The 25,404-nt window shown below is 41.5% G+C and overlaps 1 protein-coding gene across 1 annotated transcript; it reads left to right on the forward strand.

Moving 5' to 3' along the window:
• Positions 1-25,195, forward strand: IL18R1 (interleukin 18 receptor 1). The gene is made up of 11 exons (XM_044429160.1): positions 1-233; positions 4,445-4,536; positions 6,612-6,837; positions 10,403-10,583; positions 12,275-12,425; positions 12,889-12,954; positions 15,751-15,904; positions 17,773-17,906; positions 19,993-20,154; positions 20,843-21,001; positions 24,060-25,195. The coding sequence occupies exons 2-11, from the start codon at positions 4,479-4,481 to the stop codon at positions 24,458-24,460; spliced, it is 1,692 nt and encodes a 563-aa protein (XP_044285095.1). The 5' UTR covers positions 1-233; positions 4,445-4,478; the 3' UTR covers positions 24,461-25,195.
• The last annotated feature ends 209 nt before the right edge of the window (positions 25,196-25,404 follow it).

Raw genomic sequence — 25,404 nt, forward strand, 5'->3', positions numbered from 1 at the left:
CGCATTTTCTTCGCCTTGCGGGCCGTATAAGTTATTGCTCTCGCCCGACTGAGGCAGAGGACTTCTCACCTTGCATTCAGTTCCTTCCCCGGATGGGACGCTTCTTCGTGTCCCTTCTCCTTTCTAGCGGGTTGAAGTGCTCCTCGGTGGGAAGCTCCGCTCTCTTCGTAGCTCTCAGCCAGGTTCCCCCAAGCTGCTCGTGTCCACTCTTGTCAGCGCCACCCTCTGTTAAGGTAAGGGCCTTTCTTTGCCTCCTTCTCGTTGCAAGCTCATTCATCGAGGGGGTTCAGCCAAGGCGCTGTGTCTTTGCAGCCGAGTAGCTATCTCACGGCCTGCCTGTTTCACAATGATTTGGGGTAAGATCGCTCAGTGAAGCCTGCAGAACAGAGGCTAGAATCCTAAGCTCACTCACCTGTCAAGGAGTTAACCCGGGGCTGGAGGGGTACTGGCTGCAATTTGAGTCCTGCATCCTTTTGCTTGTGCTTTGGCAATTTCTGGTGTCTCCTTGTTCTTGGAAATGGCACTGATGCCCTGTAGTTGCTCACTTGCTAGAGGCATCTGCCCAACATTACGCAGTGTTATAAAAGTTTTAAGTCACCTGTCCCCTTCCTTTCTATATGGTTACATTGTAGTCTAGCTCTGTTCCAAGGATGCACCCAAGTGGAGGAGTTTTAGTGCTAAGGAAAATGACAAAAGAAGAGAGAAGAGAAAATACAGGGAGGCTGAAAGTACAAGATGTTTTATTTATAATTTATTTATTTAAAACTTTTATATGCCATCCTTTATGCATGGTATCTCGGGACGGCTCACAATCAGTAAAATCAAATACATTAAAAACAATCTAAAGAATAAATAACATATAACCAATAATATGTGACTGTTGGATTAAAATACTAATTTTTTAAATAACAAATAAGGTTTTGACCTGGCGCCAAAAAGAGTATGAACTCGGCACCAGGCGAACCTCTTTGGGGAGTGTATTCCACAATCTGGGTGCCCTTGCAGAGAAGGCCCTACTCTGAGTAAATTTCCTTTTTACCTCCTTCCAGGAGGGTTCCTGGAGCAGGGCCTCTCCCTCAGATCTTAAGGGGCGTGAGGGCATATAAGGAAGTTGTTCCTTCAGGTATCCTGGTCCCAAGCCATTTAGGGCTTTATAGGTCAAAACCAGCACTTTGAATTGGGCCCGGACTTCAACTGGAAGTCAGTGGAATTGGTAGAGACTGGCGTTATATGAGAATAATGATCGGTCCCCGTCAGCAGCATGGCAGCTCTATTTTGTACTGAAGTATCCGAACCATTTTCAAGGGCAGCCCGACATAGAGAGCATTATAGTAATCCAACCGAGAGGTTACCAGAGCATGTACCACTGTTGCTAGGCAATGCTCGTCCAGGTAAGGATGCAGCTGATGGACCAGCCGAAGCTGTAAGAAACACTCCTTGCCACCTCTGCCACCTGGACTTCCAGTGACAGCTCTGGGTCAAGGAGTACTCCCAAGCTGCAGACCCTGTCCTTTAAGATGTTGCAAAATATTGTGATTGAGGCTGGGCAATGGTGTCATTTAGGCCTTACCTGGAAGCATCCAAAGGTGTATAAAGTGAGAAATTAAATGATCTCATCTGGAATGCTTTTTCCAGGGTTGCTTCCCTATGAGACTTTTATCTTACAGTTGCCCTGCCTCATTCATGGGATTTTGCAGAGCAATACTTACCTTCTGCCTATTCGTCCCAAGTTTCCCACTACCTTCTTCCACACACAAAAATTTAGTAAGGAAGATGGGAAAGGATGCAGCCACCTCTGAATAAATGCTCCTTTGGCTCAGAAGAGCTGAATAATGTTAGGTCAGTAGCAAATATTCCTTTTCAGGACAAGGCTCTAGAGAGGTGATTGCCAAGGTACTCTTGGATGAAGCTGCTTATCTGGATCCATTTCATTTGGGCTTCAGGCCTGATTCCGGCACCAAAACAGACTTGGGTGCCCTGCATGATGAGCTATGCCAAGAGAGAGATGTGGGAGTATGGCCCTGTCAGTTCTCTTGGACCTCTCGGCAGCTTTTGATATCATTGACCATTGTATCCTTCTGAGTCGGGTGTGAGAGGCACTGCGTTGCAGTGGCCCTGCGCCTACTTGGATGATAGGCTCCAGAAGGTGGTGCTTGGGGGATATTGCACATGAGCAGCACAAATATAGTGCATACAGTAAATTGCATTCCAAATTACACGTGGAACAAAGAAAATTGGTTAGAAACAGATTTTCCCTTATTTTGATCTTAATTTAGGCAGTTTAACTCAGTTATCTCACTTCCCTTTGCACAACTTCTTTCTTCTTTTGGTGACTTCAGACATTCAGAACACTTGTTACAGGATGTTTATGTTCTTAACCTATGGAAGTTGTCTGCTTCGTCAGAGCAGCACATGAAGAGAACCCATGGTTTGTTCTTGGTTGTCAACACTCAGAGCACAGTTTCTCCATTTTATTTATTTATTTATTTATTCCATTTTTATACTGCCCAATAGCCAAAACTTTCTGAGCATGCACAGCTTCTCCATGCTTCACCTTGACTTGTTTGCTTCACCATGGTTTGGTATTTCTGCTGGATTCAGAGACAGCATGATAACCCACATTTCAACAACCCATGGTTCAACAACAGCCTACCTTCGACTGTTAAGTATACGTTGTTTTGTCTCAACCCTGTATACAGGAGGCAAGCTTATGGTTGCAACTTTAGAGCAAGTTCATACACACTTTGCTCTTTGAGCAGTTCAGATAGCTGAGGCTAGTACACCTAGCCAAGTGATAGTCACAGGAAAGGTTGTGATGGTATACAGAGTGATAGGAAGGAACATGGCCATGGTGGACTTTGAAGGCAAGGCTTGTGCTCCTCCTGGATTCAGGAGCAGCAAACAGGGATATTGGATGTTCCAAGGGGCAAGTAAAACAAAGAATTTCAAAAGAGAGCAGAAGGAATTGAATGGACCAAGATGAAACAACAGAAAACCAAAGGAAAATAAAAGACAGAACATATTAACAGATTATGATAATAATCATTCGAGGTTAGATGTCTGGTAGTGAGTTAGACAATGGCATTACTCATGACTGTCCATTATCTTATACCCCTTCTATCATCAACAGAGCAATGCAGTGTGTATATTCCTCCCACTACAGGTTTGCTTACAGTCATGTGAAAGCCAAATTACATGTTGCTTTAAGAACTTAAAAGCAGCCTAGAAATAACTTGGAAAGATGGGTTTTCATTTTTACTCAAAGTGCAGGTGAACCAATACATATTGAGACCCTAGAATGGAAGGTCAGAGGCTTTATATTCTCTGTCTACCATCCCAGCCTGGATTGGGCCTCACAAATCTGCCCAAGAGTGATATATTTGTTTTATTGGATCACATCTTGGCAATGTAAATTGCAAGCATGGCTCCCATTTTGGATTGCAGCTACAGTGGGCAAAGGCCATCCTATCTACCATGCTAGGACTCTGACCTAAACTGGTCCTCCTGTCCTTTTAATAAGGTAAAAAGCCATAGCCACTAGCTATATCTTGAAAGATTGAACCTTTAATATGGATATTAAATCCAGATTGCATTTTTGGATGACTGAAATAGTCCCTGCTGTCAGTTCTTTGCTGGAATTTTACCACATCTTCTGAACACACACCTTGGGGATGATTACAGCAGGCAGGAATGGAGAAAAAGCACTGGGTGGGCTGTGACTCTGTTTCGTGGATTGAAGGTGCAACAGTAAGGGGGTGAGTGGAAAATGAGTGGGATGAGATCAGGGGCAGCCATTTTGTGATTGTACCCTCAGCATTTTTTCAGTGTTCTTAATACATTCAAGGGCTTAAAAATGCTGGAGATCCTTGCTTTGAAGTAACGTGTAGTTTCACCATAAATGTTTATTTTTCACTTGGTATATTCAGAAGCAGATACATAAATGTTGCCATTTGTTTAATATATTGTGAAATTGGATGTGTAGAAAACTAGGGGATCCCATTCTCTGAGCTGAACCTATGCTTATCATTCAATGGCTGGATATGGCTCAGAGTAAGTCAACTAGCCCTAACTATTTTTTGTTCTGAATGAACTACAACTGATTTTAATGGAATTTACTTTTAATTTAGTCTGGTTAGGTTCAGTCTAGAAAACATTTCTAGATGATGGTTTTGACAATATTCAGCAAGTTGAATCACCCACAATCCTCCAGAAATAGAAAAGTATTTCTAATATGAAAAATAGAAAACAAATAAAGGAAAGAGCTGTACCAGAAGGAATGCTAAACTTAGCATCTTAGTTTGCTTTCTTAGTTGTAGGACTTTCCAATTCAGAATCTTATCTTAATTAAATTAGTCATATCCTTAGAGTAAAAAGGAATCAGACTGCCTGTATGTTCTCATTATGTATCTTTTAAAACTAAAGTGTCTTGCTCTTTTTTTTCCAGTGGAAAAAGTGCAACTAAACAAGATACATTAAAAATGTATCTGGGAAAATCGTCAATCTTCCTTTTGCTTCATCTTAGCTTTGTTAGCTCAGGTAAGAATAATGAAACATCTTCTCCCTTTTAAGCCAAAGGTCATGGTTTTTGAATTGCATCCAGTTGCTCTAGGCTTACTAGGATTCTTATGACATTTTAAGGCTAATAACTGCAACCATGTCAGAGAGCCAGACAATTTTCCAAGGCTCAAGGCACAGGGCAGAGTTAGCGCAGGATTATTCCAGAGACTGCCCATCTGAGGCAGCCAAAGACCAGAGTTCAAAAGAAAGACTTGAACCAACCTTCACACCCACACAGGGGATGATAGCAACTTTGCCAACTGTGTTGGAATCTTTCAGTGTTATGTCGGTTTCAGCCTACTAGACCAAGAGTTCAGAACAAGTTCAGCTGAATTTCTAAAGCCTCCAGTTTTTGGTTTCGATGTTGCCTGTGTCCAGGCAACTGACAATTCAAGAGTCAGACACAGGTTTCCACAGAACCCATCCAGGCTTTGGGAATTGCTTCACTAAACACACGTGACTTACAGCCAGCCAATTAGCCCAGGCTGTGAAAAACATGGTGGTCTTTTCATAGTAGGTTCTTCACAAAGCCCAGAGAAGCAAAAAGTCCTCACGGGTGGTATTTATATGTAGAGTGCTTCTGTAGGCTCAGGTGTTGGGCAGTGAATGAATGTTCCAAGTGATGTTTCCAAGACTGGCCATTCACTTTAAAGCTAAGGTGTGTCCATGATAACCTTCCTACCACACTTATTTATTTATTTGGGTATTTCTAACTTGTCCAATTACTGCACATCTCTGGATGGCTTACAATAGTCATACAATAAGGACAATATAACAACATAAATACAACATAATAAAATCATCATCATCATCCTCACCACCAATAATAGTAACAACAGCAACAACAACCCATGACTGTGATAAAAACATAATTAAAATATTTAAACTTTAAAATACTGGGTAAATAAAAAGGTCTTGACCTGGCGCTGAAAAGCATATAACGTCAGTGCCAGGTGGACCTCTCTGGAGAGCGCATCCCATAGCTGGGGCACCACCACAGAGAAAGTCCTCCTCCAGGTGTTCTCTCTCCTAACCTCCTTCAAGGTCCAACTTTCAACCACATAATGACTGGCAGAGAATTTAGCCCATCATGACACCGCTATCCAATCCAGATGTTTCCTTTCTACCCACCAGGGGTGAGGCTTCAGCCATCCCCATCCCACTTCTAAGATTCCGGAGGAGCTTTGAACTCTTAGGTCTACTTCATCTGGACTAGGGTGAATGCCCAGTATGCACGGAGAACAGTGACAGAGTTCCCTTTGATATTCCATAGGCTTCCTAGACATAAAATATGATTAAATCCCAATTAATATGAGCTCAACAACACTGAGACTCAGTCCTGACACAAAGTGTGACAGGCCAAATGCATAGTATAATAGATCACTGGCTTGGGCATCTAATTACAAACTTAGCAAGGCTTTTTCTAGAAAATCAGAATTACTTAACAATATATGAAAAACTGTTGCTCAATTATTTTGCATGTTTGAGATGCCTGCCTTCATGGAATTGCTTCTTTTATTGACAAATTGCATTTTTCCTATGTGCAAAACACAGTATTTTATTATTATTGAAATACTCTGTCTGCATGCTTGAGAGGGACCTATCACACTGGGCTAAAATTGCAGTAGCGTGGCTAGTTCCTGTGATATTACAAGTTATGGCATATATACCAGCTCCCTTTAATTAATAACAATTTAAGAAACATTTTTAATGTGTCCTCTATTGAAGAGTCATGAAAAAATTGAAGAAATTCCTTAGGAGTGGAAGAACAGCTGGATAATAGCAAGTCTCTGCAGTACATCTTATGAATATTTTTGACAGTTTCTTTAAAAGAAGTATTCCTTGTTTCCTCACTCGAGCATGCACATCTTTGCCATTTTCACAATGAAACAAACGAAAGTGGAAAGACTGTCATACATGAGGTTATATGGAGTTAGTGCTAGCATAGCTTTAAGGAAAAAGTGCATTACTTTCCTGTTTGTTATAAAGGCCATAATTGTATGTCTGTGCATGTGTGTGCACACACTCACAAACATATATTTCATTTTCTGAAGGTAAGTCTTGCCAGAAGCGCTCAAAGATTAACCTACTGGAAGAAGAATATTTTTCAGTTTGCTGTTCTACCACAAAAGAAGATGGATATACTGCTCACTGGTTTAGAGAAAAAGAAGGAAAGCTGGTGCCAATTGAAGAAGACAGCAGAATTGATTTGAATGGGACCTATTTGCAATTTTGGCCTGCTGTGCTGAATGACACTGGAAAATATAGTTGCTCTCTCAGGTAGAGTATATTCCAAGATGCATATATACAGCATTTTTTTTCAGAAAATATTGGGATGTTTCCTCACTTGTATTATTTGTCAGTCACATTTTATATAAAAAGTATAGCAGTCTTTATTGATATCTGCAGTAGCAAATGGTTCTCTGTTTGTGGATTGATACAAACAGGTTATATTTTCTTAGTTCAATTCTAGCCCAATCCCTAGAAGCTTTATCAACATGTTAATAAAGGCTAGGCTAATATTATAGCCCACAATTTCACATATAAGGAAAGGTAGATTTCAGGAGATCAACATGTGAGAATCATTTTGTATTCAAAACATGCATTTCTTGGGATCTTGCCTTTAGTATTTTTGTACTGATCCAATTCTTGGACCATTGTCTGGAAAACAGAGAGGTTTCTCTTAGCTATTTTTATTTTATTTATTTATTTTTCAATTTATATCCTGCCTTTTTCCTACAAAGGCTCAAGGCAGCTTACATCATTCTCCTCCTCCATCTTATCCCCACAACAACAACCCTGTGAGGTAGGTTGGGCTGAGAGTCTTTGACTGGCCCAAAGTCACCCACTTGGCTCCATGGCTGAGCGGGGACTAGAACCCAGGTCGTCTGAGTCCCAGTCCCATGCTCTTAACCACTACACCACACTGGCTATCTCTGGCTTAGCACATTATTATTTAGTTATTAACAATGTTCCTAGCCTGTCAGGTTTTCCAGGCATAAGAATGAACTCATTTGAGAATTTTGAGAGTTCAAAATACTTTGGAAACTTTGCGTGACATCTCATATGACAAAATTGGGTTCCAACAGTATTCTCCTTCCTCTGCCCTTCTGTACCCTGCAAATCTGTCCTATGCCCCCCCACCCGCTGTGGTACAGATTTCGGGGCACAGGGGGCTGCAGGAGAAAGCATCCAGTTTTGCCAGGTGCGTTAATTCCAATGGTAGACAGTCTCAGTTGGGTCCCATCTAGGATCTCAGCAATCCTTAATACTGTAAGGAAGGCCAATATTACTATTTTACTGTTGCTGCCGACCAATAAATTCTGATGATGACTTTTTAAAGAAAGGGCTTTAAAACAAATCAATTCTTTTAAAAGAATGTCAGTGGTAGCATGCCTTTAAAAAAGCTGTCACTGGTTTAAAGTGGACTTTGACTTTAATACAGTACAGCCTAGCCAAGTCTATTCTTAACATTTTTTAAAAAATTGAGCCTGTGACCCTGTAGCAAACATTTTGTCTTAAAAATGAGTTAAAGAACAATGTGGGGCATATGCAGTTTTGTGTAATAGCCCATTTCTGTCCCTCCTGAACTTTTTTTGGGTGGGGGGGTGAGTAAAAAGACAAGAAGTGATGGGAAAAGATGGGAAGGTTACAAATGGAGGTCAGTGACTAAACCTCCTGTCAATGAGTCATGGCAGTGGCATAAAACTTCATTTGGTTGTCTTGCCCCAAAGATCAGATTGGATTTCAAGCACTCAGAACCCATGTGAGATCTTAAAAGCTTCCCATTTCTTAAGCAGTGATCCATCTGGATTTTACCTATTTTAAAGATCAGTCCTTGCAATTTTATCAATTTTACCTTTCTGAAACCTTCCTAAATCTCATTGCATGACATGGTTTTCAAAGCTGTAGATGACTAGGTTCACATTCAAGCGATCTGGGTCTTTTGAGCTCTTTCATTTCCTGCCCTGTTTTGTAGAAGTGCAACTGGCATACTTGCTTCAGACATTGTGGTTTGCTTGTTTTGCTTTTCTGATTTGCCAAGCCCTTGAAGCAATATGTCCCTGTATTCAGAAGAGGATGACGAAGTTTCAACAGTCAGTGCCTATGCATTAGCAAAGGTGTTGCACAATGCAGAGGTGAGACAACATTGCAGTCGTTCTTTGTTGAGCCTGGTCTGGGCATTTCAGCAGGTTAATTTCCAGTCCAAGTAGGAAAACCAGCAAGCTGCACCAGTAAGTTTCCTGGATCTAGCACAAGTGTCCTGCTGTAGTACTTGTGCAACCAACAGTGGTCAAACAGATGATACTGAAGAACCGAGGTGTGTGCGGCAGTGCCCATACTGGCTAGGTAGTAGAGAACCCACACTGTACTTCTCATCTCTTCCTTGAGGTGACTGTATCCCAAGTTTTGGCTTAATGTTGTAGTCGATGAAGGCAGCTTCCATCTAGGTGTTATTCTGGGACTAGTTGGAATGAATCAGAACTGCCCTGATGAGATTTCACTCTGTGGGAGCAGGAAGTTTGTTGTTGCTGGTATTTCTAGAACTGTATTCTGTTAGCCTGTACCCTCCAATATACCAAGGTAACGTCCTTGCCACTGTGAAGTCAGCAAGAAATGACTTTATTCCAGCCATACTGGATATGTAACAATATGTCTTTTTCGTCTAATACCAGAATCATTTTTATCATTCTCACAAAGTCAAGTAAATACTCAAATCAGGATAGATAAGAACTTCACCTCTCTTCTTACTTCACACTAGCTTCAACTATCCTACATATTTACTCACTCCAATTGTTTAACTCAAAGCCAGAAACCTTGTGGCCTTTCAGATACTTTGGACTCCAACTCACAGAACCCCTACTGCCTGGGGATTATGGGAGACCGAAACATCTGGAAGACACTAGGTTGTCTATGCCTCCCAAATGCCTTACAGAACTCCATTGTCCAAGGCCATCTTGAAAAGGGTCTATTAACATCACAGCCAAGAAAAAATGAACATGTATTTGCCTCTCTTTTTTCATAGTTATGTTTATAGTACTTTACATTTTCATTAGAGTGTTAAACTGGGATCTGGGAGATCTAGGTTCTAGTCCCTACTTGTACAGTGACCTACCTCACAGGGTTGTTGAGGAGAGGAAAAGGAAGATTATGTAAGCCACTCTGATGGAAGAAAGGCAGGATATAAATATAATAAATAAAAATAGCATACAGCTGTTCAACCCTCAAGAGCAGCAGTCCTCTAAATTTGATCATGGATCAAAGTTTGTAGAGATTGACCTTCATGTGGCTGGGTTGGGAAAGACTTGCAAAGGAGCTAAAGAGACCTGTGTGTAATAGTGGACAATCATGGGTTAACTAGCCCATAATTTGCTGGGTTGTGTTGCACAGCTGCTTTGCACAATCAGCCTCTGATTAGCCCAGCTTGTGTGATTGTGGAGCTTATGTATACCATGTGACTGGGCAAATCATAGTGAGATAAGTCATTTGCATGGCATGTAACCTGCGCCATGCAAATAGTGTTTACTGTGGTGAATCAGAATAGATAGTAGTGAGCAATATAGGACATCGGTACAAGGCAGTTCCTTACAACCTTAAATTGTTAACAGCTCATGAGGCCAGTTGATTAATCTGTGAATAATTTTGATTTGCCTTGGTTCATTATGATTTAGACCTAGTTTTTTGCTGATGAGTGCCTGAATTTCCTAATTTGTTTAGGAAGCCTAGCAAATCAGTTTTAAAATTGAGTAGTATGTATATGAAAGATGTAAATACGTTTGTTGTCGTGAAATAGCTTCAGTGTTCTAGAAGGATATGCTAACACTTTCTCTCCTGCTACTCCCAGTAATGGGACGCACAACGTCAGGCGGTACGAATGGGCCTTGAGAGTCCTCCGGAGAAATAAAACAAGTTGTTTCACTAAAAATCATATAGAAAATGGAATACATGGAGAAACTGGAAAATCATATACATTTTCATGTAATAATATGCATCAGAGTGAACATGTCAACATAACATGGTACAAGGTATTTATAAGAACAATGTGTTCTTGATTGGTTAATGGAGAATCTGGAAAAAAGTGGATTATAATCTTTGTCAAAAGTAAGATAACTAGTAGCTAGCTATCTTGTGCAATGAGATCAAAGACTTGTAAATTGTTTGCGGTCACATGATGGTATAATTGTTCCTACCATGTGATAGGACTAAGTAGTCTATTAATTTATTTTACCTTCCAGCAGATGAAAAGAAAAGGCATATCACAGCATTAAAGGCTATATTTCTAAAGATAGAAAAAGAATGAGCTTCGAGAATCTAAAGAGAGAGAGTTATACAATAGGGGCAACGTTACTAAGAATGCCCCATGTTTTGTGGTGGTGTTTTTATGAATGTTGCATATAGCAACATTTCCAGGGCAGACATTAAAGGCCAGGCAGCTTCATACAGGACCAGGCAGCTTTTAGGGTATTATTGGTCACTACCAGCACTTTCTTGGTGATAGCATGGCTGTTAGGCCATCACCTTTGGCAAACTCACAGAGCTAATTTGCAGAGTTTGTGATACCAATGTATTGAGATACCCTCAAGTAGCACCTTTGCTGGACGTGCAACATCTGTCTTAATCTTCGCTTTTAAGATGAGCAAGCTTCAGGGAAGCATACAGGTGTATGATTGTTTCAGGAGTGAGTGATGACCAGGTGCTGCCCTCTTTCTTCCTGGAAGTGTGAGGAAGAGGCTCCTGTCGCATAATTTCCATGGAATATGCCTTCCTTATCCATTCAGTGGGGTTATGTGGTGAGATCATTGATCTTTCCCATGTTTCTGCAGCTTTTTGTTTCCTTGCTCCCTCCAGCCCTTGCTAGTTTCTTAAAGCTGCTTAAAATTTTCCAGAAACATTGTATGAGAATTAGTTTGCAATACTCCTTTCATTTCACTGAATAATAAGAAGCAGATTTTAAGCTGTGCTCATACCATCATGCTTTTTCATTTTTCAAGATCCTTATCATATCCTTAATGATATTAGTGGAAATAGCTTAAGCAACATTCTGGCAATTAATAGCACAATCAAATGCTGGAGTTTACTGAGAGGTTCCACTCTACTGAATGAGACTTTCTTCCGGATAAGTAGTGTAGGGCTGCATCTATAAGCACTTAAATTATGCTGAAAGTTTCCAGTTGATTCAGCCTTAGGAGAATCTTGACCCACTCTCCTGGTTACAATCCATAAATAGGGCACAAAAAACAATTGACACAAATAGTTTGGAATAAGTTAAAACAGTTTGGAAGCCCGTCTGTCAAATATAAAAGGTTGTTGGCCCATGATATTGACCTGGTTTGCACAATCACAGCAAGTCATAGTGGGTGTGGTTGTGTACTGTGGTATGAGGTGGGCATGATTTGTATAACCGCCACCCAGCTGTGACTCATCGTGTCATCTGAACCCAGTTGGTGTGGCTTGTTGGAGTGTTAAACAGCCTTCACATTATTTGAAGGTTGTTTAACCCTTCAACAAGTTACCCCATCCAGGCTTGGCTGACACAATAAGCCAAGACTGTGCATGATCATGATTTGTATATGATTATGCATACCATGTCCAGCGTTCAGTGCAGCCCAGAACAAGTCACTGTGACTGTATCAGCTAACTGTGCGTTGTTCCTGTTTTGAATTTGGACATTTTATACTTGTCGTAACATCCCTTGGAAACTACTTTATTGAAACAGGACTGCATCATGATCCAGAATGAAATGGATGATGATTTGTATATCCCTCAGTTAAAACTTGAAGATGCTGGAAAATACACATGTGTGAAATCATTCATTCATGTAGGAAAGATATACAACAGCACGCGCACAATAGAGTTAAAACTGAAGGGTAAGATTTGGCAAAGCTGTTATGGGGCTTTGGCAGGGCCATTAATACTGTTATCTATCCTTTTTACACTCTGCTCTCCTCTGCTATGCTAAACGCAATATAATCTGCTGAGTGCAAAAGGCAAAAGGCTACAAGAAAATGTAATTAAATTCCTCTGCTATGCTAAAAATGTGTAAACTAGGGAAAAATCTGTGCAGATAGCCTAGAGGGAAGATGATACAGCTGTATCTTTCTTCTGGGAATTCCAAAAAGCTATGAGTATGTCCAGCACTAGAGGACAGTATAATATGGAGTTTTCTTGGTTCCAAATTAGTTAAGTAGTCCAACTACTCTTAGCCATTGTAAGCTTTCAGTAGTGGTGGTGATGGAGATGATGATAAATGAATTGTTTGTACCTAGCTCAGAGATTAACGTTTATTGTTAGGATGGAGTGAAGTTTCATGTATTTTTTTCTCTTCTCAAGATCGTCACGACAGCATAGGAGCAAGACTAATTGGACGTGAGCTCCGTACTTTAAAAACAACTGTGGGTATGTGTCTGTATTTCTGAGAATATGATGAAGTTTTGCAAGATTGTCTGCTCATATAGCTGGATATGCCATCTGTACAGCAGCAGGCATTTTCACATTTGCGCCGGTGTGGGTAGGTGAGATAGACATCCTAGTTTATTCCTGAGGCTAGACTGGGGATATTTCTGAATGAAAACCCTATTTAGGTGTATACTTACTGATAAGCAGAGCATGCGAGCAGGACTGCACCAGTACGCATGTCAGATACCCTTCCCCACTGCCTCTGTGTACCTCGTAAACACTTACGAAGGGGCAGGATTCGCACATACCTTTGTGCTTGCAAAGCTCCTCTCCCTGCAGACGTTCTCACTGTGCATGGAGGGTATTTGATGTGCGTGATTGTGGAATAGAGCTCCTTGGACCATCCTGTGCATTCAGCTTTCAGTGAACTGAACGTCTGAATAGAGCTTTGGGTGCTTGAGCTTCTGCTGTCTTTCAGTCGTCCTCAGGAGACTTCATACTGAGGTGTGTAACAGCATTCATTTACAGGAATGGCAAGCCACAGTTGCATTGCTCTTGAACAGTGCTTTCTGGAATCTGCCTAACATGACCCAGCACCTTAACAATACAAAAAACGATAATGCAGTATACGGCCTAAAATATCTTGAGGATTGGAAGCAATGTAACAAAGGTCAGGGCTTTTTAAAACATTCAATTGTTTCAGTTTAATTATGTGAGCCATCACAGTCTCTGTACCTCTCAAACATGAGATTTCCAAGGCTGTTGCAATGAGGGCATTTCTTCTATTCATTGAGACAGTATGATAAAGAGTCCAGTAATAAGATGAGCAGTAGTGGCAGCTGCAATAGGCTTATGCTGCCAGATCATATGACCTTCCCAACTGCAAAGTAACCTATCACACTAGCACCGTGATGGAAATACATTCCAAACTTTCAGAAAAACTAATCCCCTTTCACACTTCCAACTGCTTGCATATGTTTTCTGTTGTGTTCTAATTCATCACTTCCCAAATGGTAGGTCTACACTGGTTCACATGAGCTTTGTGGGTTAGTGTTGAAGCTATTCCTAGTGGGTTTCAGCATCAGTAGTTTGGTAGGCATTTGTGAATTCCCCAAAAAAGAAAACCTGCATCGTCAAAAATAAAAACAAAAATATGCTGTGTGCAGTTGCCAATTAAAATAATTATAATAATGGAAATAGAAACAGAGTACATCTCACCAGGTTACGTAGAAGCATAGTGAGTCAGAAGGGGCCTCCCAGGCCATCTAGTCTGATCCCTGGCTCCAGCCAGCGCCACTCATGGCATGCCTACTATGTGTTGATTACCTGTGTGCTTTGCTCTGCCTGCTTTTCCAGAGCAACAGGTATTGACAGGTTTGATAGGTATTTATTTCAAAGCCCCCTTCCCCTCTTTTCTGATGGCTCTTTATCTTTGAAATGGACTTGGACTGGAGAGTCCTTCAGTTTAGGTATCCATGTTTATTAAAGTATATTAAATCTGTGCCATCTGTGTTTCCCGGATTCAATTCAGTCTATGTGCAACTTCTGTCTATTGAAATAATTGGAGTATATTCCTGTTTGCAGATGTGCATTTGTGATAATATGCAGCTCTGTGCAAACAAGATTTGCATATCCTCCCAAAACTAATAAAACTAATAAAATCAGTAAGTCCTGAATGGGGTTGCACTCCCTCTTAGGGACAGGGTTCACACCTTGGGAGTGCTCCTCGACCCAGAGCTGTCATTAGAAGCTCAAGTAACAGCGGTGGCAAGGAGCGCTTTCCTTCAGCTTCGGCTGATCCATCAGCTGCATCCCTACCTGGAGGACGATTGCCTGGTGACAGTGACACATGCATTGGTAACTTCCCAATTAGACTTCTGTAATGCGCGCTACGTGGGGCTGCTCTTGAAGATGGTCTGGGTGCAAAACAGAGCTGCCAGGCTGCTGACGGGGACTGGGCATTGTTCTCATGTAACCCCAGTCCTCCATCAGCTTCACTGGCTTTCCATTGAAGTCTGGGCCCAATTCAAGGTGTTGGTTATCACCTATAAAGCCCTTAACGGCTTGGGAACTGGTTATCTAAAGGAACGCTTGCATCCATATATGCCCTCACCCCCTGAGATCGGCGGCAGAGGCCCTTCTTCGAGAGCCCTCTGTGAAAGATATTAGGAGGGTGGGTACCCGGAGGAGGGCCTTCTCTGTGGTGGCGCCCCACCTATAGAATGCGCTCCCCAGAGAGGTCCGCCTGGCACCGTCATTATTTGCTTTTCAGTGCCAGGCCAAGACGCGGTATTTTAACTGTTAATTGCTGTCTTTATTTATTGGTTTTTATAGTTCTGCCGAGATGTATCCGGATTTTTAAGATCTATTCTACATTTGTTTATTTGCTTTGTAAGCCGCCCCGAGGCTTTTTGCAAAGGGGCGGCATAAAAATGCTCTAAATAAATAAATAAATAAGTCCATGCACCTCCATGCAGTTCAGAAAAAGCTGGTTTCTTGTGGAATTTACAGGATGGATCCATAGAAACAGAAACACATTTGAATCCTTTACAGAATTCTTTTGGCATTCCTATTTCATGAGTTTTAAAACAGAAAATAGTGATCTAGCAGCATTTCAAACAAAGAACTTTGCTTTATAAAAGAGGATAACTGCCCATCCTAGAATACTGAAAGAGTTAAAGGAAGCAGTCTTCTAGGTGAGGGTGGTAAATGGGCCTAAAGTAATAATGTTTTTTTCTTTTAGGGAATGTTTCATTAAACAGCCAAGTTGTTCAATCTAAAACTTTCTCTGCTTAGGTAAAAATGAGACGCTCAACTGTACAGCTTTTTTCCCTAACAATTCATTTGAAAACCACTTCTTAATTTATTGGTTGTACAATGAGACACATATCAACAACTGCCAGGACTCCAGTGCAAGTGACACACAGTGTGAAAAGAATGAAACTACAATGTAAGTAAATTCAGTAGGAAACTGCTATATATAAACTGTCTGATGCTTAGCATTTTGGGATGTTATAGTGCTATTTTTCTTGCACTTCCATCGGAATCAGTGAGATTAAATATAGTCTCTAAGTTAATTCGTACAACAAACATAACCTGGTTTAGCAACCAGGTTTTTTTCCCCTAGAGAACTGTAGCTCTTAGTCCTGGGTGGGAGGTGTATACATTTTGAACAGAGAGTTCTCTGTACTTTCAGTAAAATTGCATAACTCTTGCTGCGGAAGCATGGCAGAATGAAGTGTGATCTTTTCCGGCTCTCTTCAAATTCACTCAGAAGTAAATTGAGCCATTCCAAAGGAGATGAAAATGTCCGTTATTTTCTCATTGGGCATTTTGGCATGTCACACCAACTTTCCCTGCCAGTAAGCCAAGGTGGCTTTGTCATTCTGTGAACAATCCATGATGAACCCAAACAGATGATTGGGTTCACAGTAAGTTGCTCACACTCTCCTTCTACCGTAGCCTTCCTGAAGCTATTCCAGGGGACACCACTGCAGGAATGACTCATTTCCCTCCCTCCCTCTCTCTTCTGATCATAAACAGTTTTCAGCTTGCTGCACTTTTCCTCCCATGCCCCACTTTCCCCCTGAGTTCACAGAAGTGGGCTTGGCAGTCACGGACAGCCACTTCAGACTACCCAAACACTTTGGAAGGGTTGTCAGTGGCTGCCAGACAGTTAAAAAATGTACATAAATTGGCACATTCTCCTTATTTCTTCCCCACTTTTTTTTTTGGTTGCACTTGAACAACTCTGGAGGTTTGCAGTTACACAACTGCAGAAATTTGAAGGCAATATCTTGGAAGTTACCTGCTGTTATGATACTCCAAACAAGAGTTGTTCCTTTGCTTTCTCTTGATAGTTGTGAAGGGAAGGCAAAACCATGAGTAATCTTTGCCTGTCGAAAGAGGGTGTGTGATTTGCATATCCTTCACAAAGAAAACTTCAGGGTTAGTCATACTTTGGGCTTTCTCCCAAGACTGTTATGTCATGAGAATCCAGTCATGGATTGTCTGTCAGTCTATTGTTGGTTACAATCTGATGTTGCCAAAAATAGAGTGATGCAGTAATGGAACAGTTACTGCAGGTATGCAAATTTCCCCTCTGCATATTTTTCATCCATAAGAGCACTATATATTTCTCTGCATGTTTGTTTTTTTATATGCCAGGGAACTGCAGTAACTGCAGCAGTAGGTACTCTGAAAAACGAACAGAGTAGATCACACTATCCATTGTGACACTGGTTTTCTTTAAAAGGAATCTAGAAGGAATTACAGGCAGGTTAGCTTAACGACTGTTCTGGGTAAATTGGTAGAAAGCAGTCTTAACGATAGAATCAGTAAGAATATAGAGGGACAAGCTCTGCTGAAAACGAATTAACATGACTCCTGCAAAAGTAAGTTCTGTCTCACTAACCCATTAGAGTGCTTTGAGAGTACAAGAAGCAAGTGGACGGGTCAATTCAGTAGACGTGATTTACATGAGAACTTCCAAAAGACTTTTGACAAAGTCCATCACCAACGGTTCCTGAGCAAACTTGCTAGTCATAGAATAAAGCAGCGGGGTCGGTGGTCCTCTTATGGATCAGTAACTGGTTAAAGAACAGAAAGTAGAGAGTAGAAATAAATGGTAGTTTCTCCCAATGGAGAGCTGTGAACAGTGAGGTCCCACAAGGTTTTGTATTAGGACCAATGCTTTTCAACCAATTCATAAATGATCTGGAATTGGGAGTAAGCATTTTACAAGAATCTGTTTAATAGATGGGAAACTTCTCATAGGCCCTCACTCCCTACCCCTCATTGTCTTTTTCTTTATAACAGTAACAGAGAAGATGGAAAATATGTAACAAAGCAATTGTGGATTAAAAGTGTTAAAGAGGAGAACATTAACAGTGCATACAGCTGCATATTTAATGGACGTAAAAACATAAACCAGACATTTATACTGGAGAAAGGTACTGTGTGGTTTTAATCTAACATTCCTGAACCTGCTTCTCTCCAGACATGTTGGCCTGCAACTCCCAGTGGCCATGCTAGCTGGGAATAATGGGAGTTATAGTTGTTTACCTCTGGCGGGCATCTGCTTGGGATTTGCAGAACTGTTGAGTGTGACATACATGTGGTCCAGGACCACTTGGGGTTGCTTTGAGAGTAGCTTGGCACTTGTTTCAAAAAGGAAGGGAGAGAGACTCTCATCCAAGGAGGGCTCTGCTTTCTGAAACAGGAAAGTGGCCTGAAAGACTAATCTCTTTGTCCTTCTACCTGCTGAAGAATCGGTTGGCTTCTGAATGGTTACTGTGGGAGGTTCCAGTGAGTCTCAGATAAACTTGGTGAAAGGCACTCCTGGCTCCTGCTGTGGCTTGTGCATCCATGACAGTGATGGGTTCAGAGGCACTCTCAAGCTATGAACTTATTCTTTCAAGGATCACACAATTCCAGCTGAATTGCTCTCCAAATCAGCAGATTTGCCAGAACGATGTACTGCTGTCTTGTCTAGATTAGGTTTGGCATGCTTGTCCTCATCCAACCCAACATTACCTCCAAGCACATATTCAGGGATCCTAGAACCTCATTGGGACTGGTAGGTGGAAAACCAAGGTAGAACTTTGTGCTGTTTCTATGATACAGACATTGTAGTGCAAACCTCTGAATAAGTTCCTAGCCTTTTTGGGTACATGTTCAATCTCAGGGGGACAAGGCAGATCATTGTGATACCCCATAGCCCAAAGACTATGGAAGAGAGAAGCCCCTTATGAAGGAAATCTATCTTCCCATTGATTCATACTTAGTATTGTGCGTGATAGTCTGGCAGGCACATCTCAGGCGTGTACAAATATTAATAAACAGCATGTTCTTTCAGTTTACTTCAGAGATTATGATGACGATGAGTGAGCATTTCTATGCCACCTGTTTTCCTCTTCCAAGGAATCCCAGGTGGCTTAAATAGTTTTTCTCTACTCCATTTTTATCTTCACTAAAACAGCCTGTGTGAGGTACATTAGTCTGAGAGTCTGTAACTGGCCCAAAGTTACCCAGCTGGCTCCATGGCTAAGTGGGAACTCGAACCCGCATTTCCCAAGTCCCCAGTCCAGTACTAACCACTACACCACACCGGCTCTCCTACACCAGGTCAGAGATCCTCATTGCCTTGCCGTTAACTGACCTGGCTTTCAGCTGCAGCAGCTCCAAGCTTGAGAAGACTGCAGTTAAGCTGGCATGGTTACTGACGGAAAGGTAGCACAAACAGGTTGGACTTCTGTATAAGAAGGGGAAAAAATACCAAAAGGATTCTTGCCTATGGTGGCCAAATTCATGGTTGTTCCCTGATGTAGGACTAGAATCTTTCTTTTGATGTACACCAGTGCAGCTAGACTGTATGTAGTATTTCTTTATTATATTTCTATCCCACTTTTTTCCAATGAACTCAAAGCAACTTACTTCATTCTTCTGTTATCTTATCCCCACAACAACGACCGTGTGAGGCAGGTTGGGCGGAGAGTCTGTCACTGTCCCAAAGTGAACCAGTGAGCTCCATTAGTGGGGCCTGAAACACAGATTGTGCTCTTAACCACTACAGTGCACTGACTCTCATGTTTGAGCCTGGCACATTTTCTCATGATCCTCGCTCTGATTGCATTTTAAATGATTTTTACCTCAGCAGGCCTTCAGTTCATTCTCAGGGAAAAGTTATCCTAGGGAACTAATTAAAGGGATGAATTTGCTGAGAGCCAGGATGGTGTAGCGGTTAAGAGCACTTAAGAGTGATTAAGAGTCCCAGCTGCTGGGACTCAGGTGATCTGGGTTCTTACCCGCTTGACCTTGGAACGAGTCGGGTGGCTTTGGGCCAGTCACAGAATCTCAACCTAACCTGCTTCACAGAGTTGTGGTTGTAGGAAAAAGATTGAACCATCTCAATCAGATTGAGATGCTGGCCAAACACTTAAGGGGAGTAGCATAAACAAAATAATTTTTATTGAGCAAGTACTTATTTGGAGGATTCTGCTTCTCTGAGCAATAACTTGTCATCTTTTTATTTTCCAGAAATTAATCCTGATCTACCCTTCCATGTTTTTACTACTGGAATCATCATGGCAATACTGTTCCCCTTTGTTGGTGTATTTGTGGTGGTTCTGTGTGTAGTGTTCAGAGTTGATCTTGTTTTATTGTACAGAGATATAACAGGAAAGGATGACACTTTGGGAGGTAAAACATGGATGGCTTCTGCTTTTATTTATTTATTTAGAGCATTTGTATGCCATCCCATCGCATAACCTCGGGACAGCTTACATAAATAAAATAAAACATAATACTGATAAAATCCAGATCCACCCTGGCTGCATATTAAAACCTATAAACTGATATTAAAAGTTATTAAAATATCATTGAAATAAAAAGGTCTTAGCCTGGCGCTGAAAAACAAATAACGACAGCGCCAGGCGGACCTCTCTGGGGAGCGCATTGCTTATAAGTGGGTAGGGAGCACTGGTGGCTGAACATTATTTTGTCTGGGCAAAAATGAATCCCCCTCTTGCATCTTGTTCTTTTGGTACTCCCAATGAATACTTACATTTTCCTACCATTAGATTATGTGGAATGAGTGGCAAGGGGCTGCCCTCAGAAAACATAGAGATGTATCATTGTTCTGGGGACATAGAGTAGGCAATTATGGGTCCGCTTCTAATTTATTTTCCTGAATTAGTCTGCATCCTCTTAGCTTGAGAACTGTCCTGAGTGGCCTTTTCTGGCACTGACAAGGGAAAAAGAAGCAAGATCGGCTTTTCAAAAGTCATCGCGTGGGAAGGAAGTAAGGGGAAGTGTGGTGCAGAGATTATGATCAGTCATTCTAATTTTTTTGTCATATTGAAGAAATTATGTTGGATATTTTTTTCAGATGGAAAATTATATGATGCGTTTGTATCTTACTTGAAAGACTCCATGCCATTATGTGGAGATGAGAGAAAATTTGCCCTGGATGTACTACCCAAAATATTAGAAGAGCATTTTGGCTACAAGCTGTGTATCTTTGAACGGGATATCTGTCCTGGAGGAGGTAGGACAATGGGGAGTACTGATTGTACAGCTTGTGCAGTTTTGTCAAAATAGAAAACTTGAACATTAGTAGTAGCCCAAACTTGATTCTTTATTTTTCAATTCATAATAAAATTGGTATGGTATGAAGCTGAATTTAGCCAGCCAAGGTGTGCTTGTGTTGTTAGAAACCAAGGAATAAAACTCTTTGTGAATAAAAAGACCAGATTGAGCATAGGATTCAAATCCAATGAAAAAACCAAATGACTGATTTTTAGTGTGCTGTGCAGCCTTGCTTCTATGGATCTGAGGCAGAAGAAATAACCAACAGCTCCATTCTTTCCTGACACTGAGAATTTTGGACATATAGAACTGCATTATACTAAGCTTGATTACTGATGTATTTAACTCAGTATTAGGAGCATACTGAAGTTGAACACTTGAGCTATCTAACCCAGCATTTGTCAGCTGTGGCAGCTGTCAGGCAGATTCCTTCCAAGTCCTATGTGAAGATGTTGCCGATAAAACTGGGGCCTTATGCATGCAAGGCCCTTTCTCTGCCACCAAGCTGTGGTCCACTGTAACAAATAGGAGCCCATCAAGGCCTCACCCCATGTAATAATAAATGGGATGGTTTACCTAAAGCCAAGCTCAGGAAGAGCCTTCGGTGTCCATCAGGGCCTATTGAGAGGAGAGTTCGAACCCCTCCTTCTATCACTGCAGTCTTGGTGGTATTGAGGACCCTTCAGTTCTGCAAAAGGTCTCCCATTAGTTGGTTTATATGTGGAGTCTGTGTCTCCGTCCCCTGCCCCCAGGATTATGGCTGGAGAGAGAAACCACTCACCACACCCTGAGGCTGCAATCTGGACTGGGGGTCCCTCTGATTAGTTTTAATTTGTTTAAAGAAACCAGGCATCCCCACAATGGATGCATTTAATGCTACAGATGTTCAATCTGCCAGCTACGTTAGCAGTGCAATCTTATGCAGGTTGATTCAGAAGTAAGTCGAGTGTCCTATTAGGTTCACTGGGACTCACTCCTCGGTAAGTGGGAATAGAGTTGAAGCCTATGATTTTGGAGGAGCCAAGCACTTCTTTCTGCTGTCCTATTCTAAGGCCTTTTCAGTTCATTAAAACATACTCAAATGTTGGAGGAGCGTATGAAATAAAAAATCTGGCCCTCGTGAAGAACCGTGCATGGTGGAACTATGAAATTCACTGCCAGAGGAAGTGGTGATGACCACCAGTTTTCATGGCTTTAAAAGGGAATTGCACAAAATCATGGGGGAGAAGGCCGTCCATGGTGAGTAGCCTTTCTGGCTATGGAATACCTCTGTTATCAGAAGCAGTGTGCCTGCGCACACCATTTTGCTGAACATTTTGGGCCTGTGCACGTCTTGTACTCATTCTGCTTGACAGGACCTGTGGGCAGCTGGATTGCCACCATGTGAACAGAGTGCTGGCCTGGATGGACCCTTGGTCTGATCCAGCGTGGCTTTTCTGATGTTTCTACTGTCATGGAAATGGCTAAAACCACCGACATGTTCCTTTTATGTGTGTATTCACTGGAAAGCCTATTTTGCCTCCCTTCCATGCAGATTTTATAGGAACAATCCTTTAAAAAAATCCAATATGCCGTTGCCTCTTTTTGAATTGTATAAAATCGTTTTAAAATATGTAGGAAGTGGTTATAGGACCACCTTTTATTTCTCATCTGTCATTTACAAAGCCTTGGTTTTGTTGCCTTAAAAATAATGAGGGGGATGCTTGCTTTGGAAGCGCTGATCGACTGTTACACTCTCAAACAATATGTGAGTGAAGTAGGTGGCTGTTCTGTATCTTGGTTAAACAGTCACGTTGTTTTAAAGGAAGCACAATATGTCTTCTGATAAAATTGCTGATAAGATCGTACACATGGTTTGCTTGCTTGCCCTGCTTCCCTCAAATTACTCCATCTCTGAACTGCTCAGAGACTTCCATTTTACCACATGTGACTGCTGCTGGACCTCCTATGCTTCTCAACATCCTAATGAAATTATGACTACTTAGGTTGCTTTAATAAATAAATTTTATTAATTAATTTGCATATTTGCAGCTTGACTTTTGACTAAATGTCTTCAAGGCAGCTAAAAGCATATTTGAAAAGGTATGAGATCAGATGAAAGCATTGCTTAAAAACGGTAAGGACAGAAATCGGATTCAAAAGAAACAAGAAAAATAGGAGATAAAGGCAACCTAAAAGCAGGCAAACTTAGCTAGGAGTCCCAAAAGCAACACACACACACAAACAGGGAAGTGACCTTCCCTGCAAAGGCAGTGCAATGCTTTGGTGTCAATGAAGAGAAGGTTCGACTGTTCTTTATAGACAGTTATGATACTTGACTGTAGGGAAAGGATGGATGGAAAAAGGAGAATGCATTTGGGTGAGATAAATGGATTTCTCTCTTTCTTAATTTAGTAGTACAACCTCAAGAATGATTGAAACATATTTCTTCTTGTGTGAGAAGGTTGTATAAAATCGGGGAGGAAGGAAATAGAATGAGTGAAGGGTGGATAGGGAAGACAACCTGCAGTATGTATTGTGGAAAGAAGGTTTTTGGGCTTCTCTCTTCCACTGAAAATCCAGCCAGGACGTGCGCTTGGATCTGATCTGCTCCTGAATGCTGAGTGTGTGGGCAGGAAGAAAGCTGTGCTTGTTCAGCGGGGAGGGGCGAGTGCAGACCGCAGGGTTATTTTGCTTTTAACTTTATGGCTGGTTGGGAAATGCTGGAGTTGTAGGACTTTTTTCTGTCTAAACATCCATAGGATGGTACCTTAACTTATGAAAATATGACCGTTTGAAGCCCACATTGTCATCATCAGTCACTAGATGGCAGGTGTCCATAACCAGCACAAAGTTTTGCTGTTGTCAAAGTCTGAAGCCAAGGAGGGGTAGTTGGAGGGACAAAAGGAGTTAACATGGCCCCTGTAGGTTACGTGGGGTTGTAATACAGAGTAAAGCATTAATAATGGAAGAGTTATTAGTACTATTTGCTGTTTTCCCATTATTTTGGCTAACTTTAATACCTCTTCTTTTGCCAGCTGTTGTTGATGATGTACATTCATTTATTGAGAAAAGTCGAAGATTAATCATTATCCTGACCAAGAACTACGTCTCTGACAGTGTCATGTTTGAACTGGAAACTGGGCTGCATAAGGCCTTAGTTGAAAAAAAAATTAACGTAATCTTGATAGAATACATGCCTGCCAATGATTTGGATTTTTTGCCCAAGTCTCTGAAACTTCTTTCATCCAGCCAAATGGTGAAATGGAAAGAAAAGAAGTCACTCCCTTTAAATTCCAGTTTTTGGAAGAAGCTCCGCTATGCCATGCCGGCTAAGCCCTCATCGACGAACGTAACAGCTACTTTTCAAGAGCAATGTCCCAGGATAGAAGATCAGCATGTGGCGCAGTCTGTATCGCATCCCAGCTGTCCTCACTAAGCCTCCACAGGTTTTATTTAGGGAAGCGGCTGCCCTTTTGTCATTGCCACTTCAGACTATTGCAAAGGTTGTATGCACAGCACTTGCAAGCATGGCTGCCAGAGGTCTCAGCAAAGACACGATCTCCTTAGTGATGCATTCCATCCATCTTTCATGTTAGTTGTACTAAGGATGCCAAGACACATTGGAATTGCTGCTCTCTTCCATTTAAAGCGTATCTGTGGAAAATCTGCACTGCAGTATGACAGCAACTTTTTGAAAACAACTGCCTCATAATAGGAGCAAAACCTCTGGAAGAAATGGGTGCTTGGATTGTTACCTATGCTCATGGATTACGATGGACCACTGTAATAATGAGAATGGATTAGCAATCCATTAGTAATGAACATAAATTGTCAAGAATCCCTTGATGTATTTGTTTTTGCTAACTGACCATAGGTGGTAGTGGGACATTCTTGCACATAAGAAATTGTTCTGTTACCATTCACATTATGTCCGTTAAAGCTGCAAGAACAGTGTGTGGGCAAATACTTGATACTTTTTGTCATAGAGGGTCTTGTGATATGCATTGCACAGGAAGTAGCCTTTCCACTTATCAGCCACAATCTCAGTGGCAAACATGTCTGCTGTTGCCTAGAGCATTGCTTTTGTGTGATCATAGAGTACCTTGCACATTAATCAAGAGTACCTTGGCATTACATGATTGGAAAATGAACACCCACTTCTTATAACACAGTGAATTGTGAACTAACAATTTGTTCTGTATTCAAACAAATGGTATCTAGATGCCTCCTGCAGATGGATATTTGGTCTGCCTTTCCTGAAGCTTATGCATGACTCTCCACTGGAAGCAGGGAGGCTCTCCTCTCTAATACCTTGTTGCCATCTCCTAGCACCTTCCACCTGAGATCACCGGCTCATTCCACCAGTGGCAAGACAAGTCC

Source organism: Varanus komodoensis, unplaced genomic scaffold (assembly GCF_004798865.1).
Source record: "Varanus komodoensis strain SLA01 unplaced genomic scaffold, ASM479886v1 scaffold2, whole genome shotgun sequence".
Classification (NCBI taxonomy): Eukaryota; Metazoa; Chordata; class Lepidosauria; order Squamata; family Varanidae; genus Varanus; species Varanus komodoensis.